The following is a 15,954-nucleotide window of genomic DNA, read 5'->3' on the forward strand; positions in this document are numbered from 1 at the left end:
ATTATTTTTTATGCATGAACAAGACTTACTTTTATTTACTATTAAAGCAGTTATTTTAAGATTTCAAATTAAACCTCAATTGTAGCATTCAGCAAGCTGTTATTATAGAATATTTTTTCATTTCAGAAGCACAACTACAAGACATTTTAATGAGTAATTTCTTTTTACAACTGAATGAACTGTAGCAATAGGCATACATGTTCATATGACTGTTCTGACTGACATCATCTTCTTGATTATAAATTATTAGGGTTTGTCTAAGGTTTAGAGAAAACAAAGCTCAAGCAGTAGAATAATTTGAATATTGAGAATGCTTATATAGGATTTTACACACAGGCATGTTTTAGTTCAAACAGAATTTACTCACAGAAGACTGATTTTATTCCAGATAAGCTAGGTTCTTTAATATTGTAGCATTATAAAATGTGACCTGTATTTAACATTCCTAATGAAGATTTGATTTGGAATAATTTATACACCAACCACCTGAATATTAATTATTCATTCAGATACTGGTATATACCAATTATTAATACATTCATATGAATATTCATTGATACAAACATGTTACACCATGTTACAAGGTCATAGATGTTTTCTATAAAACAATAGCACAGAATATAGCATTGTATTTAATTTAAAAATGGAAAAAATTATATTTGGTAAAAGCTATTTGTGCAAAAGGAAATATTGACATCGTGAATTGTCACAGCTCATATATTAAGACATTGTGTACATCTGCAGCTGGCCAGAAGGTTCATTTGTATTTACCGAACAGTGAATTGTAGTGGCAATTTACAGTGTATCATTAGCATATCTGCTGTCAATACTGTTAACTTTATAATGTTATCACAATAACATGCTATTTGGTTTTCCCAAACAGATAACTAAGCTCTACTAATAAGATTGAACTCCAACATAAAATATGTTGCAGTGATGAGGCAAGAATGTATTTCTTTCTCCCTGTAGATTATTTTTCCCCAATTGTTTCTAATTCATTAAATATTCAATTTTCTGCTGTATCTACATATGGGAAAGTTTAAAGAAAAACACACCAAAAGACAAAGAAAAAATATTTTTTCTTGAATATACAATTCTTAATCCTACTTGAGCAAATTAATCAAATGTTCAATGCAGAATCAAATTTGAACCATTTTGGAACATTAGGTTTTAATTCTACCTACTAAGTTTAAATAGAAATGAAAAAAAGATCTGACATTCTGCCTGCTTTCTATAAATATTACAGCTGTAGCCTTTGGCAGTTCAGTAATAAAAAAAACATTGAGACAGCATGATTCCTACCTGATTTCTTCAGTTGGATACATGGCCTAATATAAAGGATAAATCCTAAAACATGCAATAAATAAAACAATTAATATCAATACATTACTGCAAGATTTAGAAGTGATTGAATCACAAAATGTGGAGTAAAAAGCATATAAATCATCGATATTATTTTCTACAGAAAGAGACACAAGTGCACGCCTGCAGCCTTCATGCCAGAATGCTGCATATTATGACCAGCATGGAAGAAGTGAAGCTCTGAACCATGTGACCATTCTAGCAAGTTTCATTAATGTGACAGCTGTTCATTCACTGAAACAATCTTTAATGAGTTCCTCAGTGTTTAACATCCATCCTATTATACACAAATTTCAAATGGTAGTTTTGATTGAATAACAATTAAAGCACTTACTTCAATCATTTCATATTACGCTGCAGAAGATGCATAAAGGTAATTAAATGATTTCTTACAGCTTGGGGGAGAAAGGTGAAAAAAGATTCCATATATAGCTCCATGATAAAACATAAGCAGGGGCAAATGTTGGTATTACCTGTGCTGGTATGTTATTAAGACATTACTAAATATAGCAGGTTTGTAATTCTAGGATAGTTCACTGTTCATGAATGTACTTGAGAAAAAGACTTATTTTATTAAATACCTATTAATTAAAACTGTTAAAAAATTGGCCTAGAAATATAATCATAGCATGCTGTTTGCTTCACACACTAAAGGCAAAGCAAAACAATCTCACAGCCAATAGGTCAGAACAATGGTTTATAGTAAAACTGCATTCAGTCATGAATGGTGCTGGTAAATAAAACAGCTAACCAGAGTGGGAAGCTCCAAAAATATCTCCACTCTCACAGTGGCAGAACCAGAATCTAAAAGTTAAAGACAAGGCTGAAGCATTCACAACACGCAGCCCATTGTGCTGATCAGGTGGTTCACCTCAACTCCCTCTTGAGAGTCATACCATCAGTCAATTTGTTTTATTCCTATGATATCAAGATACAGAAAAGAGTATGGGGCCAGACTGAAGGTACTGAAGACCCACACTCAAGAACCAGTTCTGATATATTTTCAATACCTTTATCCAGCTTTCCCAACAGAAAATTGCCCACATATGTCCCGTTTACTAAAAGCAGTACAAATATAACCTGGGTAATTAGTCTTCTTGCAATATAGCAAAAAGTTGGAACATGCCATTTCAAACCATACTCAACAATAATATCCAGTTTGGCTTCCTCCAGTTCAACTCAAGCCTTACCTTATGATCCAAAGAGCATTATTGTTCTTTGGCATTGTCATTGGCTTATTATTGCACCAAGATACAGTGAAAAGCTTGTCTTGCCTATTGTTCATACATATCAAAGCATTACACAGTGATTCAAGGTAAAACAATAACAATGCAGAATAAAGCTACAGAGAAAGTGCAGCACAGGTAAATAATAAATGTACAAAATCATAATGAGGTAGATTGTGAGTCCACCTTATCAGCATTTGACTGAGTGTGGCAGAAAGGAGCCTTAATAAAATTCTGATTCAGTTTCAGATTTATTTATCACATGTAAATGGAAAGACACAGTGAAATGTGCCATTTGCTTTAACAACCAATAGATGTAAAGATGCACTGGGGACAACCTGCAGGAGTCACCACATATTCTAGCACCAACATAGCATGTCCACAATGCTCAGCAGAACAACCCAAAACAGAACACAAAAAGCAACAAAACATTTAAGAAGTTCCTTTTTTCCCTCCCACACACACAGTGGCGTATCTATGGTACAGAAGATATGGCACATGCCCTGTGTGCCACTTGAAGGGAGGCACTACTGAGCAGTTTCTCATGTTCAACTTGACTCCTGATCAGGCACTCCGTGAGCAGATGTCAGAAGTAGTGAGGTATGTGGAGGTTGATTTAGAGTCTGCGTTAGAGAGTCCTTCCTTGGTTTTATCCAGATAGGCCAGAAGAATGCTGACAGCTTGGTTGAAGACATCTTGAAACAGCTAGAGAAGGATGAAATGGAGCTACACGATTGTCGTCACAGTGCTATGACAATGCTGTTGTGATGGCTGGACACAGAAGTGGTGTTCAAAGAATAAGTGAGAAAAACAACCTAGCAGTGTTTGTGAATTGCGACAATCACTCACTCAACTTGGTGGGTGTACATGCAGCCAACCAGGATACAATGATGGTCACGTTTTTTGGAACCATCGAAGCTCTCTACGTGTTTTTCTCTCGTTCAACACAGCGCTGGGAAAAACTCAAAAACGCTGTGCCTGTGGTTGTTAAGTCAGAGTCCAAAACCAGGTGGAGTTCAAGGACAGAAGCAGTGAAGCCCTTCAACAAGTACCTTGAGGAGATACTTCAAGTTCTCCACGACATGATAGACAATAAAAACAAGACCAATGAAACAAGAAGTGACGCAATGCAGATGTACAACCACATGTTGAGTTACAATTTTCTGATTTTGCTAGGATTTTAAAGCGAAGTACTCATTCGCATGACCGTATTCGAAAGAGGCTGCAGGATCCTGGCATGAACTTCCATGATGCTACCCTGGATTTGAAAGCCCTCCGAGATAATTTTTATGATGAAAGAGAAGTGTTGGTCAGTGAGTGACTCGAAGAAGGAGTCTGTCTCTGTCAGGAATGGAATATTGAAGTTGAAAGACGTCAGAGACGAAAGAAATGAATGGCTGATGAGAACTCGAGAGACACTGGCTTAACAGCTAAGGAGGAAATGGAAAAAGTTATGAAGGGAACACTCGACCGTCTTCACAGAGAAACGGATGAAAGGTTCGCTCGTTTGCACGACACTGACACCAAGTTTGAGTTCCTTCTTGATGTCCAGGGACTGTGTTACAGTGCCTACAGTAACAACCTAAAGAAGAAGTGCGAAAATTTGGGCGAATTGTACAGCTCTGATGTTGATGGACAGCGGCTATATGAAGAAATTTTGGATTGCGGAATGTTGCTATCAAGGCAGATCAACATGAAAATATCAAGACCTGAAGAGCTTCTTGAATTTATTGTTCAGTATGGAAATGAGAGCATCTTCCCCAATCTTCGCATTGCTATTCAGATAATGCTAACCATCGCAGTTTCCATCACAAGCTGTGAGAGATCATTCAGCAAGTTAAAACTAATACTTAATATTTGAGAGCCTCCATGGGTCAAGGGAGACTCTGTGATCTTGCTCTGCTTAGTGTAGAAAGAGAAGAAACTGAAAAAACTAACTTTGATCACATCATAGACCAATTTGCATCAGTGAAAGCAAGGAAGGTGCAGTTATAATTTTCATGTAGTGCCATAATTTGTTAATTAAAAGATTAATGAGCTTGACTTGTATTTTGAGCTGATATTATGGTAAAGTTATCTAAAAGATGGGTGTCAGATGTTTGGACAGGGGTGCAATTTCAGTGCTTGCCATAGGTGCTATTTTCCATAGATATGCCCCTGCACACACATTGTCAGTCCGCCAACTCCAGGAGAAGCCTCCGGGAATCTAGTCTCCAGGCTTTGGCAATCGGGCTTTGACTTCCAGATTTTCGATCAATGTTTGGGCTTCAATCATTGGGATCAGCCCTGAGACTAGCCGATGATGGGACCCTGAGCTGCAGACTTCAACTCCAGGCTTGCCAACTGACCATTCCTTGTGTCTCCAGCTTGCACGGGCATCTGATTCCGGGAGACACCAATCTGGAACAGCCTGACATCCACGGATGTCCTTAGTTACCCACCCACGTCGTTTATCTTCGAGCATGCAGCAAAGGCCTGGACCCCGTTGTCCTTCATTCCCATGTCTACATTGCTGGCCTTCAAGTGCAGAGTGGAGGCCTGCTCCAGATGTCCTTCATCATCCATTTATGTTGCTGGACTTTGAATGTGGAGAGGAGACCTGACCTCTAACTCCTCCACATCCCTGTCCCTAAAACCTTTTATGACCCCTAACTACCCACTCTAAAAGTGAACCTATAAGCACCAAAGAAAAAAAAAACACTTCAGTGTAGTTCTGGAGTTACATCTTGCATAAAGGAAGATGATTATGGTTGATGGAGGTTAATCATCCTTGACCTAGGACATCACTAAAGAGTTCCTTAAGGCAGTGTCCCCGACCTTTTTACCTTCAGCTATTACAATTATCTTCCTTCTTTCTCAACATCATAAGGCAGAAGGGTTTCATGATCAATTACATTTGTAGGAGCAAACTGAAAAGTCAAATGGAGTTGGTATCCAAAATAATGGGTGATTTATTAAAACTGGTGTGCACCAGGAGACCAGTCAGGGCTTATCTACCACAGTGTGAATTTGTTACAGCTTTTACATTCACAGTTGATGAGATTAATCAGAAACTGATTAAAATTAGGTTTTGATAACGGAATGATGGTTACAGAAAGAATTAAATAACATACTACATCTTGATTACAGAATAAAATGATTATCCACAAATCTAATCTACTTAACAGTAAATCCAATTTTCTATTACATAGGTGCACACTATAACATAAGTAATAAAGTTCCTGAAACTTGGGTGTTCTTTGAGTCACTGCTGTATTCCATGCCTCTACTTTTAGACTTTGTCTGCAGAACCTTGTTACCACATTAGCACAATCCTCATGTCTATTTCACAAACAAGAGTCCTACCAAAGGGTTTCAGCCTGAAATGTCCACTGTACTTTTTTTCTATATATGATGCCTGGCCTGCTGAGATCCTCCAGCATTTTGTGTGTGTTGCTCACATCTCTATTTACCAGTTATTAACTCTCACTATTCTTTCCACTCATCACCCCTTCCGAAATGAACCATCCGTGTTTTCATGCATTAAGATCATGACAACATTCAGCAACGGATATGATAAGTGGCACATGTTGCAAAAATGCCAGGCAATGGCAATCTCCAGAAAGTGAGAGTCTCCCTTTGACATTACCATCGACATTCTGGAAGGGTCACCATTCACCAGAAACTCAAGCTGGATCAACCACATACTGTAAATACAGTGGTAATAAGAACAAGTCGGAAGCTAAGATGATGAATTTATCACCTTCTGATAGCACAAACACTTCACAGCATCTCTACGGCAGAAGTCAGGGGTGTGATGAAATTGTTTCTATCTGCCTGGTCCAGCTTAGTTCCAACAATTCTTAAATGGATTGTTTCCGCACAATTGTTAAGCCATTGTCCATCGTATACGATGAGGATTTTCTGATTCTGAAAGGGAAAAATACCTCCTGGTCAGAATCTTATGACTTATGACTAATCTTATGACTAGTGACTCTAGTCACTAAGAGTCCAATTGATAATCCAGGAGTATCAATTGGACTCTTAGTGACTAGCTTTAAAAAGTTAAAATCTGGCCTACAGTAAATTGGGATCAAAAGAATGAACTGTCTGAACAGTTGCATTTGGTCTGATTTGTTTCCTAAAAATAATTTCCAAACTTAATGCTGTGAAAAAAAAATCATTTTTCACTACTTCAGACTGCCATGACTCTAGTATTTCTATTCTGAAACTTAAAACTTTCTTTTCTAGATATTAAAAGTCACTGTTGACTACACTTAGACACCATGACTATACACTGAGTCAGATACTTGGGAAAACATACCCACTGTATTCTTAGCTCAATAATCATTGATTCCCTTCACATAAATTCTGTAGTTGATGCAATTACTGCAATATTCAAGTTGAGATTTCAGGAATTAGTGTACTTATTACAAAACCATTTTTATTCAGTTATGCAAAGGGTCATGCTACTGTATTTTTACTTGTGATATGCTGTATGTATTTCATAACTCCATAAGAAATGTTAATAGCCTGATGTAATATTCTGTCATTATGCAGTTCATCTAAGTATATTCATAATAATGGCTTAATAAAATACCTCAGTTTATACAGCAGTATATAGCATCTTAAACATTGGCCATGCCCAACCTGCTTCATAGAAACATTACAGAAGCATCCAAAAGGTAGCCACAAATTTTATAGCTTAGGGGGACAGAACTGGAGTATAGATATCTCAGGCAGTTTTGATGCAAGAAGAGATTACAGTTAATGGCAATAATTTTGTGAGTTACCTGAGTCACCAGAGTCACCAATGAACCTGAACCAATTTACTGCACAATGACACTTTATCCACCAGGTGTAAGTGGATGAGAAGTGGTGAGGGTAGAACAAGTCCCACAACTGCAAAGTACTTCGGGGGTGCAGAAAGTTATTAAAGCATTATGGATATTTTGTATTTTTCCATTCAAAAACTGTTAAAAACATATTTAAAAACAATTAAAATGCCAAAACTATTAACATTTCTTGCAAGTTTTTCCAAAACATCCGAAGCCTCAAACCAAATAATTAAAATACTTTAAAAATATTTGAATAAGCTAAAAGAATTCAAAAAAATTGAAAGTTAACCAAAGCTTATTTTGGACTCTTAGTCAATCCCCTGTAATTACTGATTCTGCTTTAAGTCTAGACAGAGGGGAAACAGGATTATGCTGGTGGACTCCCATGTCAAATCTTCTTCACTGCTGTTACCTCTGCATTTATGGCCAAGTAGCACTGACATTTAGAAGTCATAGCAGCCTCTCATAAAACTATTGGTCTTTCACCATAAAATCTGAATTATTGGGAGGGAAAAGACCATCAAATGTGTCAAAAAAAGTACTATATATATATATATATAGAAAAAAGCATTACATAAGATATAGGAGCAGAAATAGACCATTGAGTCTGCTCCACTATTTGATCATGGCTGATTTATCTTCCCTCTCTACCCCATTCTCCTGCCTTCTTCCCATAAAGTTTGACACCGTTACTAACCACGAACCTGTCCATATCCACCTGTGGCAATTCCACAGATTCACTAACTCCAGAGTAAAGAAATTCCTCCTCATCTCTGCTCCAAATGAGTGTCCTCATATTCTGATGCTGCGCCCTCCAATCCTAGTCTCTATCACAAACGAAACATCTTATCCTCATCCTCACCTTTATATTAGTTGTATAGTAGTAAACATTATATCAATGTGTTGATATAATTAAGTTTATAGGTAAGATTAAAAGGTTCAAAAATCAGCAGAAGCGAGGGGAGCATCAAGTAACATTTTGAGAATATACAGTACATAGTCCTTCTTTGTGATCATGGGAATGAGACGTGAAGCCCAATGTGTGGTCAAGTATACCAGCAAGTCTGCAGATAGTTTTTTTTGTTTCAAATAGTTGCTATAGAGGATAGAGGAACCAACACCATCCCAAAGTGTCGTTGGAGGAAATTTCCACTCATCTAATGTTGACAATTTAAACAATGGGGATGTAAAGCTGAGTGCCATCATGTCACATTTGGAATCTATCATTGTGCTTTTCTGGATGACATTGGTGAAGGACAGCAAGTCAATAATGAACAAAAGATGACTGAGAAATATCTTTAGAGGATGAAAGGAAAGCCTTTACCAGAGACTCTTTCCCCATGACTGGACAGCTCAGACAGAACACAGCAGGTGCAGTGCTATCTAGCTGGATGATGGGGAACTGGAGTTGAAGGAGGATGATGCCACCAATTGTGTCAAAAGCTGCAGAAAGAATGAGCATATTAAAAAAAAGAAAAATTACTTTAGTCTAAACCACCCACGAGAGCATCAGTGACTTTGGTTCAGTTTCATGATGGGACTGACCATGTGATTAAAGTTTCAAACAAAGATGCATTTGAGTATAGTGAACAAAATCTGATTAGGGACTAGAATGTAATCAGATTAGTAATAGAATATTTGGAGTTATTAATATTGGATATTATTGCAGCTAGTAATCAATGTATAAATATTAAATCATAGTAACATGCTAAGATTAAATTTAAGATTATATTGACAACATGCCAAAACATTCTGCAGTCTAGGTGTTTTGTACATTCCTTTCTTATTCTCCATCTATGAAACATACATTTTATTTTAAATTAAAAGACACTAAATGCATTTGTGACAACACACACAAAATGCTGGTGGAACACAGCAGGCCAGGCAGCATCTATAGGAGAAGCACTGTCGACGTTTCGGGCCGATGTGATATTATTACCAGCACTCTTTACCTTTATAGAACACACAGTACATACTGAAAGATTTGAAATCCATATTTACCTCTGTAGTATTTCTAACCTAACTATGAAAATTGGGAACTAGTCATTCACTTGTGTATAATATAGTGTAGGTGCTGCTCAATATAAGGGGCAAACCTGAAGTCCTGAACTAGGGCAATGCTGCAGCCATAATATAGTCATCAATTGTTAATTTGTATAATTTTGTGTTGAGCAAAATAATGTGACTTGGAGATATCACTCTCAGTGTTTAATGTACCTAGGACTGTCAATCCAAAATATATATTGTTGACAAAGGGCCAATATGAGGAGATAAGCAGTCTGACTGACGATTAATATTAATTAGATATTCCCTTAGGAAAAAGGTTGTCATATTAAATAATAAATTACTACTTTTATGAAAATATGTACATCAAAAAAAAAGTGAGGGCAAAAGGAATGTAAAGAATCAACAAAAATCCATGAACAGAATTGTTTAAGATTTCTTTAATGTGAAATTATCAATGCAAGACTAAAATAACTTGCTTCAATTAATTGTCTCATCCTTTATATCAAGTTTTGAAGTGTGGAACATTGCCACATTAAGCTGCTTTCTCTCTTCATTTTCATCTTCTGTTATTTCTGGATATTGTGTTCAACTACTAGTGGTGTAACTCTGGACAGCCTTCCTTCTAGGTTCTCCCCTGACAACTTTCAAATTTGTTCTCGTAAATGGATCTCTATACAAAGTTGTTAAGACATGGCTTCGTCCAAAGGAATATTGAAATGCGCCATCCTATTTTTTGGGGGGGGATATCATTTTCTAACGGGCATACTCAAATAGTTCTCTTCTGAGATTCAGATGTTTTATTAGCAACATTAAGAGGTAAAAGTAATTGTGCAGCTTAGCTGATTGGCTATATTATTTTCAAGAACACACCAAAATAGTAATTATTGAAAATTAAAATGCTGACAAATTAAGGCACTTACAACATAGTAGTTAAATGTGGCTCAATCCATTCAAATCAGAAGGCTGGTTATACAACACTGATAAAGCAAACCCTACTCCACTTGCATATTTTGTTTCTGTTGAATTAGAATTAATCTGCTAAAAGAGCGGAAATATGTGATCCAAAATGTACCCACCTTGAGCAGAGGACATTAGAAGAAAGAAATACTAGGATGAATTTTCCTCAGAAATGCCAGATTTCCACCAAAGTTCAAAATTTGTTGGTTACTCTTCACTTTTGATTCCCTGACTGTATCCTAACACTGGATATCTCATGGAGTCCAGTAATAGAGTATGATCTCCTCTCTATCAACCAGTACTTAGGGTATGTTGCTGAATTTATACCAAAATTGAAGTGACATTGGAACAATGAGTCTATTCAGTTCAATAGAAAGGCACAGCTGCAAGACCCCCAAATATGTATTGGGTCATTTTCATTTATCAACATTACACTTTATTTGACCTTAACTGGTTTTAAGCTTTCAAGATCTTCACTAATTTAATTAAATTATTTCAATGAGTTTTTTTAAATGTTTTGGAATGCATACAGTAAAATTTACCTCCCCAACAAATTTGTACTCTCTTAATATTACACAGAGCTTACTGGCTGACAAGAACATTTATTCTTGCCACTCTTGCTCATACATAAAGGCGTTACATTACCCAAAACCTTATCACTGCATAAGCTCTCTTTATATAGGACTGGGAAATAATTCATCAGTAAATTTACAGTGACATTTCTGAAAAACATGAATTTGCATTACCAAGTAGGTCAGTGACCAGAATGGGGAGCACATGACCAGTAACAGCTTCTGGCCCAGTATTTCTCCTTGATCCCATGATGCGTGAATTTTCAATTAAAATCATTTTGATTTCACTGCCAAGCACTGCAGTCATATTTTTTACTATCATATCATTAAGAACACAGAACAGGACAGCATAGGACAATGTTGTGCCGAATCAGCTGCAAAGCAAATAAAAAACACCCAAAATCTAATCCTTCTTACCCACACCATATCCATGTCCCTCCAGCTTCCTCTGGAGGATCTGTCCATCCAAATATCTCTTAAAAGCCTTGAATGTACTTGCCTCTACCACCATACATACCATACCCACAGGCCCAATCCTTGCATTCCAAAGATCCATGACTTTTTGAAAAAAAACTTACCCCTCACATCCCCCTTGAGCCTACCCTCTCTCAGCTTCAACGCATGGCCTCTGGTATTAGACATTTCAACCTTGTAAACAGATATTCTCAGACCCACACTATCTATGCCTCGCATAATTTTGTAAGCCTCTATCAGACTTCCCCTCAGCCTCCAGAGAAAACAACCCAAGTTTATCCAGCCTCTCATGATAACACATGCTCTCTAAACTAGGCAGCATCCTGGTAAACCTCTTCTGCACCCTTTCCAAAGCCTCAATATCCTTCCTACAGTGGGGTAAACAGAACTGTATGCTATACTCCAGATGTGGCCCACTAGAGTTTTATAAACTCTATAAAACCTCCTGACTTTTGAACTCAATACCTCAACTAATAAAAGCAAGCATTCCCCAAGTCTTCTTAACCACCTGATTGACCTGTGTAACCACTATTTACAACTCCACCAATCTTGGCATCATCTGCAAATTTACTAACCCGCCCATCTTGGTTCAGCTTGCAGTGGCCACTCCGGAGCTGATTATCTGTTATTTGTGAAGTGGGGTGCCATGCACAATCATAATCGATTGAAAACGGACGTGGGAGCACGGAGAAACATCGGGAAATCTCCGGGAAGACCTTCTTCGTTGCTGCTGCTGCTGTGAGGTCCGAGACTCTGCTGGGAAGAACAGGCCCCCAGTCCTCGGGGTCGCGTTGCCAATGGCCGTTGGCGGGGCTGTCTTAATACGCTCGGCAGAGGATGTTGCTCGTAGAAGCTGTGCTGGAGGGGATGGTCGTCGGCTCGGAGGTTTGACGGAGTCTGCTGCGGTCAGGTCACTTTCGGTGTGTGCTGCGTCTGCGAGGCTGGTTTCGAAGGAGCTTTCATTGTGTGCTGCGTCTGCGAGGCTGGTTTCGACGGAGCTTTCATTGTGTGTTGCATCTGTGAGGCTGAGTCTGGCAGCGCTGTGGAAGTCCATAGCGGGGGTACTCCCTTCTGCCGCCGACATGGGATGGCGAGTCTGTCGGGACCCTGGGGACTTGTGGAAACTGTGTGCTGATTTCTTTTGAACTTATAGTCCTTTAACATCTTTGGACTATTTTTACTGTGCCCATGGTCTGTTTTTTAATCAATTATGCTATTGTTTGCACTGTTGTAACTATATGTTGTAACTATGTGGTTTTGTGCAGATCTTGTAGCTTTAATTTTTGGTCTTGTTTGTCTGGTGGATTTGAAGCTCCTTTCCGGGGAACGCGCTAAGACGGTAGCGCGATATTAATACGCAGCAGCCTCTCCGGACTCTGGATTGGGGATTGCCAAACATTATGTGGATTTTCTGGTGTAGTCTGTTTTGTCATATGCTTTTGTGATATCATTCTGGAGGAACGTTGTCTCATTTTTTAACTGCATTGCATTGGTGGTTTCTAAATGACAATAAACTGAATCTGAATCTGAATTACCATTTTCATCCAGGTCATTTGTATACATTACAAACAGCAAAGGTCCAGGCACAGATCCTTACAAAACATTACAGAACTAATTACAGACTTCCAGCTCAAATAAATCTCTTCAACCACTACACACTGTCTTCTATGTGCAAGCCAGTCTGAATCCAAACAGCCAACTCGCCGCGGACCCCATGAACCTCACCTTCTGGATTAGCCTCCCAAGCGGGACTTTATCAAGCGTGTTAGTTAGGGGGTCTGACAGATGATCCCGTGGATGCAGGAAAGAAAAGCGGATGGTAGTTTGCCTCCCAGGTGCCAGGGTCCGGGATGTTTCTGATCTTGCCCATGATATCCTGAAGTGGGAAGGTGAACAGCCAGAGGTCGTGGTACATATTGGTACCAATGACACAGGTAGGAAAAAGGAGAAGGTCCTGAAAACAGACTACTTGGAGTTAGAAAGGAAGTTGAGAAGCAGGACCTCAAAGGTAGTAATCTCGGGATTAGTGCCTGTGCCATGCAACAGTGAGCATAGGAATAGAGTGAAGTGGATGATAAATGTGTGGCTGAAGGATTGGAGCACAGGGCAGGGATTCAGATTTCTGGATCATTGTGACCTGTACAAAAAGGACAGGTTGCACTTGAATCCCAGGGGGACCAATATCCTGACAGGGAGGTTTGCTAAGCCTATTGGGGAGCGTTTAAACTAGAATTGCTGGGAGGGTGGGAACCGAACTGAAGAGACGGAGGAAGGGGCAGTTGGCTCACAAATCGAGAAAGCTTGTAGACAGTGTGAGAGGGAGGATAGACAGATGATAGAGAAGGGATACACGCAGACTGATGGTTTGAGATGTGTCTATTTTAATGCAAGGGGTATCATGAACAAAGCAGATGAACTTAAAGTGTGGTTCAGTACTTGGAGCTATGACGTCGTGGCCATTACAGAAACTTGGATGGCTCAGGGGCAGGAATGGCTACTTAGAGTACCAGGCTTTAGATGTTTCAGAAAGGACAGGGAGGGAGGCAAATGAGGTGGGGGCGTGGCACTGCTGGTCAGAGATAGTGTCACAGCTGCAGAAAAGGAGGAGGTCATGGAGAGATTGTCTACTGAGTCTTTGTGGGTGGAGGTTAGGAACAGGAAGGGGTCAATAACTCTACTGGGTGTTTTTTTATAGACCACCCAATAGTAACAGGGACATCAAGGATCAGATAGGGAGACAGATTCTGGAAAGGTGTAAGAATAACATGGTCAGGTGTCAGGTCTCTCAGAGAGCCTTTTGGAGGTAGTGATCACAATTCTGTCTCCTTTACCATATCATTGGAGAGGGATAGGAACAGACAAGTTAGGAAAGCATTTAATTGGATTAAGGGGAAATATGAAGCTATCAGGCAGGAACTTGGAAGTATAAATTGGGAACAGACATTCTCAGAGAAATGTATGGCAGAAATGTGGCAAATGTTCAGGGGATATTTGCATGATGTTCTGCATAGGTAGGGAAAGGATGTTAGAGTACAGGAACCGTGGTGTACAAAGACTGTTGAAAATCTAGTCAAGAGGAAAAGAAAAGCTTACATAAGGTTCAAAAAGCTAGGTAATGATAGGGATCTAGAAAATTATAAGGTTAGCAGGAAGGAGCTTAAGAATGAAATTAGGAGAACCAGAAGGGGCCATGAGAAGGCCTTGGCGAGCAGGATTAAGGAAAACCCCAAGGCATTCTACAAGTATGTGAAGAGCAAGAGGGTAAGATGTGAGAGAATAGGACTAATCAAGTGTGACAGTGGAAAAGTGTGTATGGAACTGGACAACACAGCGGAGGTACTTAATGAATACTTTGCTTCAGTATTCTTTACGGAAAAGGACCTTGGCAATTGCAGGGATGACTTACAGCACACTGAAAAGCTTGAGCACACAGACATTAAGAAACAGGATGTGCTGGAGCTTTTGGAAACCATCAAGTTGGATAAGTCATCAGGAGCGGAAGAGATATACCCCAGGCTACTGTGGGAGGCGAGGAAGGAGATTGCTGAGCCTCTGGCAATGATCTTTGCATTATCAATGGGGATGAAAGAGGTTCCAGAGGATTGGAGGGTTGCAGATGTTGTTCTCTTATTCTAGAAAGGGAGTCGAGATAGCCCTGGATATTATAGACCAATGAGTCTTACTTCAGTGGTTGGTAAGTTGATGGAGAAGATCCTGAAAGGCAGGATTTATGAACATTTGGAGAGGCATAATATGATTAGGAATAGTCAACATGGCCTTGTCAAAGGCAAGTCATGCCTTACTAAACTGATTAAATTTTTTTGAGGATGTGAATGAACACATTGATGAAGGTAGAGCAGTAGGTGTAGTATACAATATATGGATTCCAGCAAGGCATTTGTTAAGGTTCCCCATGCAAGGCTTATTTGAGAAAGGAAGGTGGCATGGGATCCAAGGGGACCTTGCTTTATGGATCCAGAATTGGTTTGCCCACAGAAGGCAAAGAGTGGTTGTAGCTGGGTCATATTCTGCATAGAAGTTGGTGACCAGTGGTGTGCCTCAGGGATCTGTTCTGGGGCCTCTTCTCTGTATGATTTTTATAAATGACCTGGATGAGGAAGTGGAGGGATGAGTTAGTAAATTTGCTGATGACACAAAGGTTGGGGGTGTTGTGAATCGTATGGAGGGCTGTCAGAGGTTATAGCGGGACATTGATAGGATGCAAAAACTGGGCTGAGAAGTAGCAGATGGAGTTCAACCCAGATAAGAGTGAGGTGGTTCATTTTGGTAGGTGAAATATGATGGCAGAATATAGTACTACTGGTAAGAGTCTTTGCAGTGTGGAGGATCAGAGGGATCTTGGGGTCCATGTCCATAGGACACTCAAAGCTGCTGTGCAAGTTGACTGTGAGGTTAAGAAGGCATACGGTGCATTGGCCTTATCAACCATGGGATTGAGTTCAAGAGCCAAGAGGTAATGTTACAGCTGTATAGAGCCTGGTCAGACCCCACTTGGAGTACCATGCTCAGTTCTGGTCA

General features: G+C 39.2%; 1 protein-coding gene across 6 annotated transcripts in view; it reads right to left on the reverse strand.

The window, feature by feature from the left end:
* LOC140724911 (ena/VASP-like protein) overlaps window positions 1–15,954 on the reverse strand; it is a 249,431-nt gene that overhangs the window by 179,028 nt on the left and 54,449 nt on the right. For 5 of the 6 annotated variants that reach the window (XM_073039688.1, XM_073039680.1, XM_073039685.1 and 2 more), the window contains exon 2: window positions 1,303–1,347. The exons of the other annotated variant lie outside the window; for it this stretch is intronic. In XM_073039688.1, the coding sequence (XP_072895789.1) occupies window positions 1,303–1,325 (23 nt within the window). In that variant the 5' untranslated portion in view covers window positions 1,326–1,347. The remainder of the gene's footprint in view (window positions 1–1,302; window positions 1,348–15,954) is intronic. 6 annotated transcript variants of the gene reach the window in all.

The sequence above is a fragment of the Hemitrygon akajei genome, chromosome 3, assembly GCF_048418815.1.
Source record: "Hemitrygon akajei chromosome 3, sHemAka1.3, whole genome shotgun sequence".
Lineage (NCBI taxonomy): Eukaryota > Metazoa > Chordata > Chondrichthyes > Myliobatiformes > Dasyatidae > Hemitrygon > Hemitrygon akajei.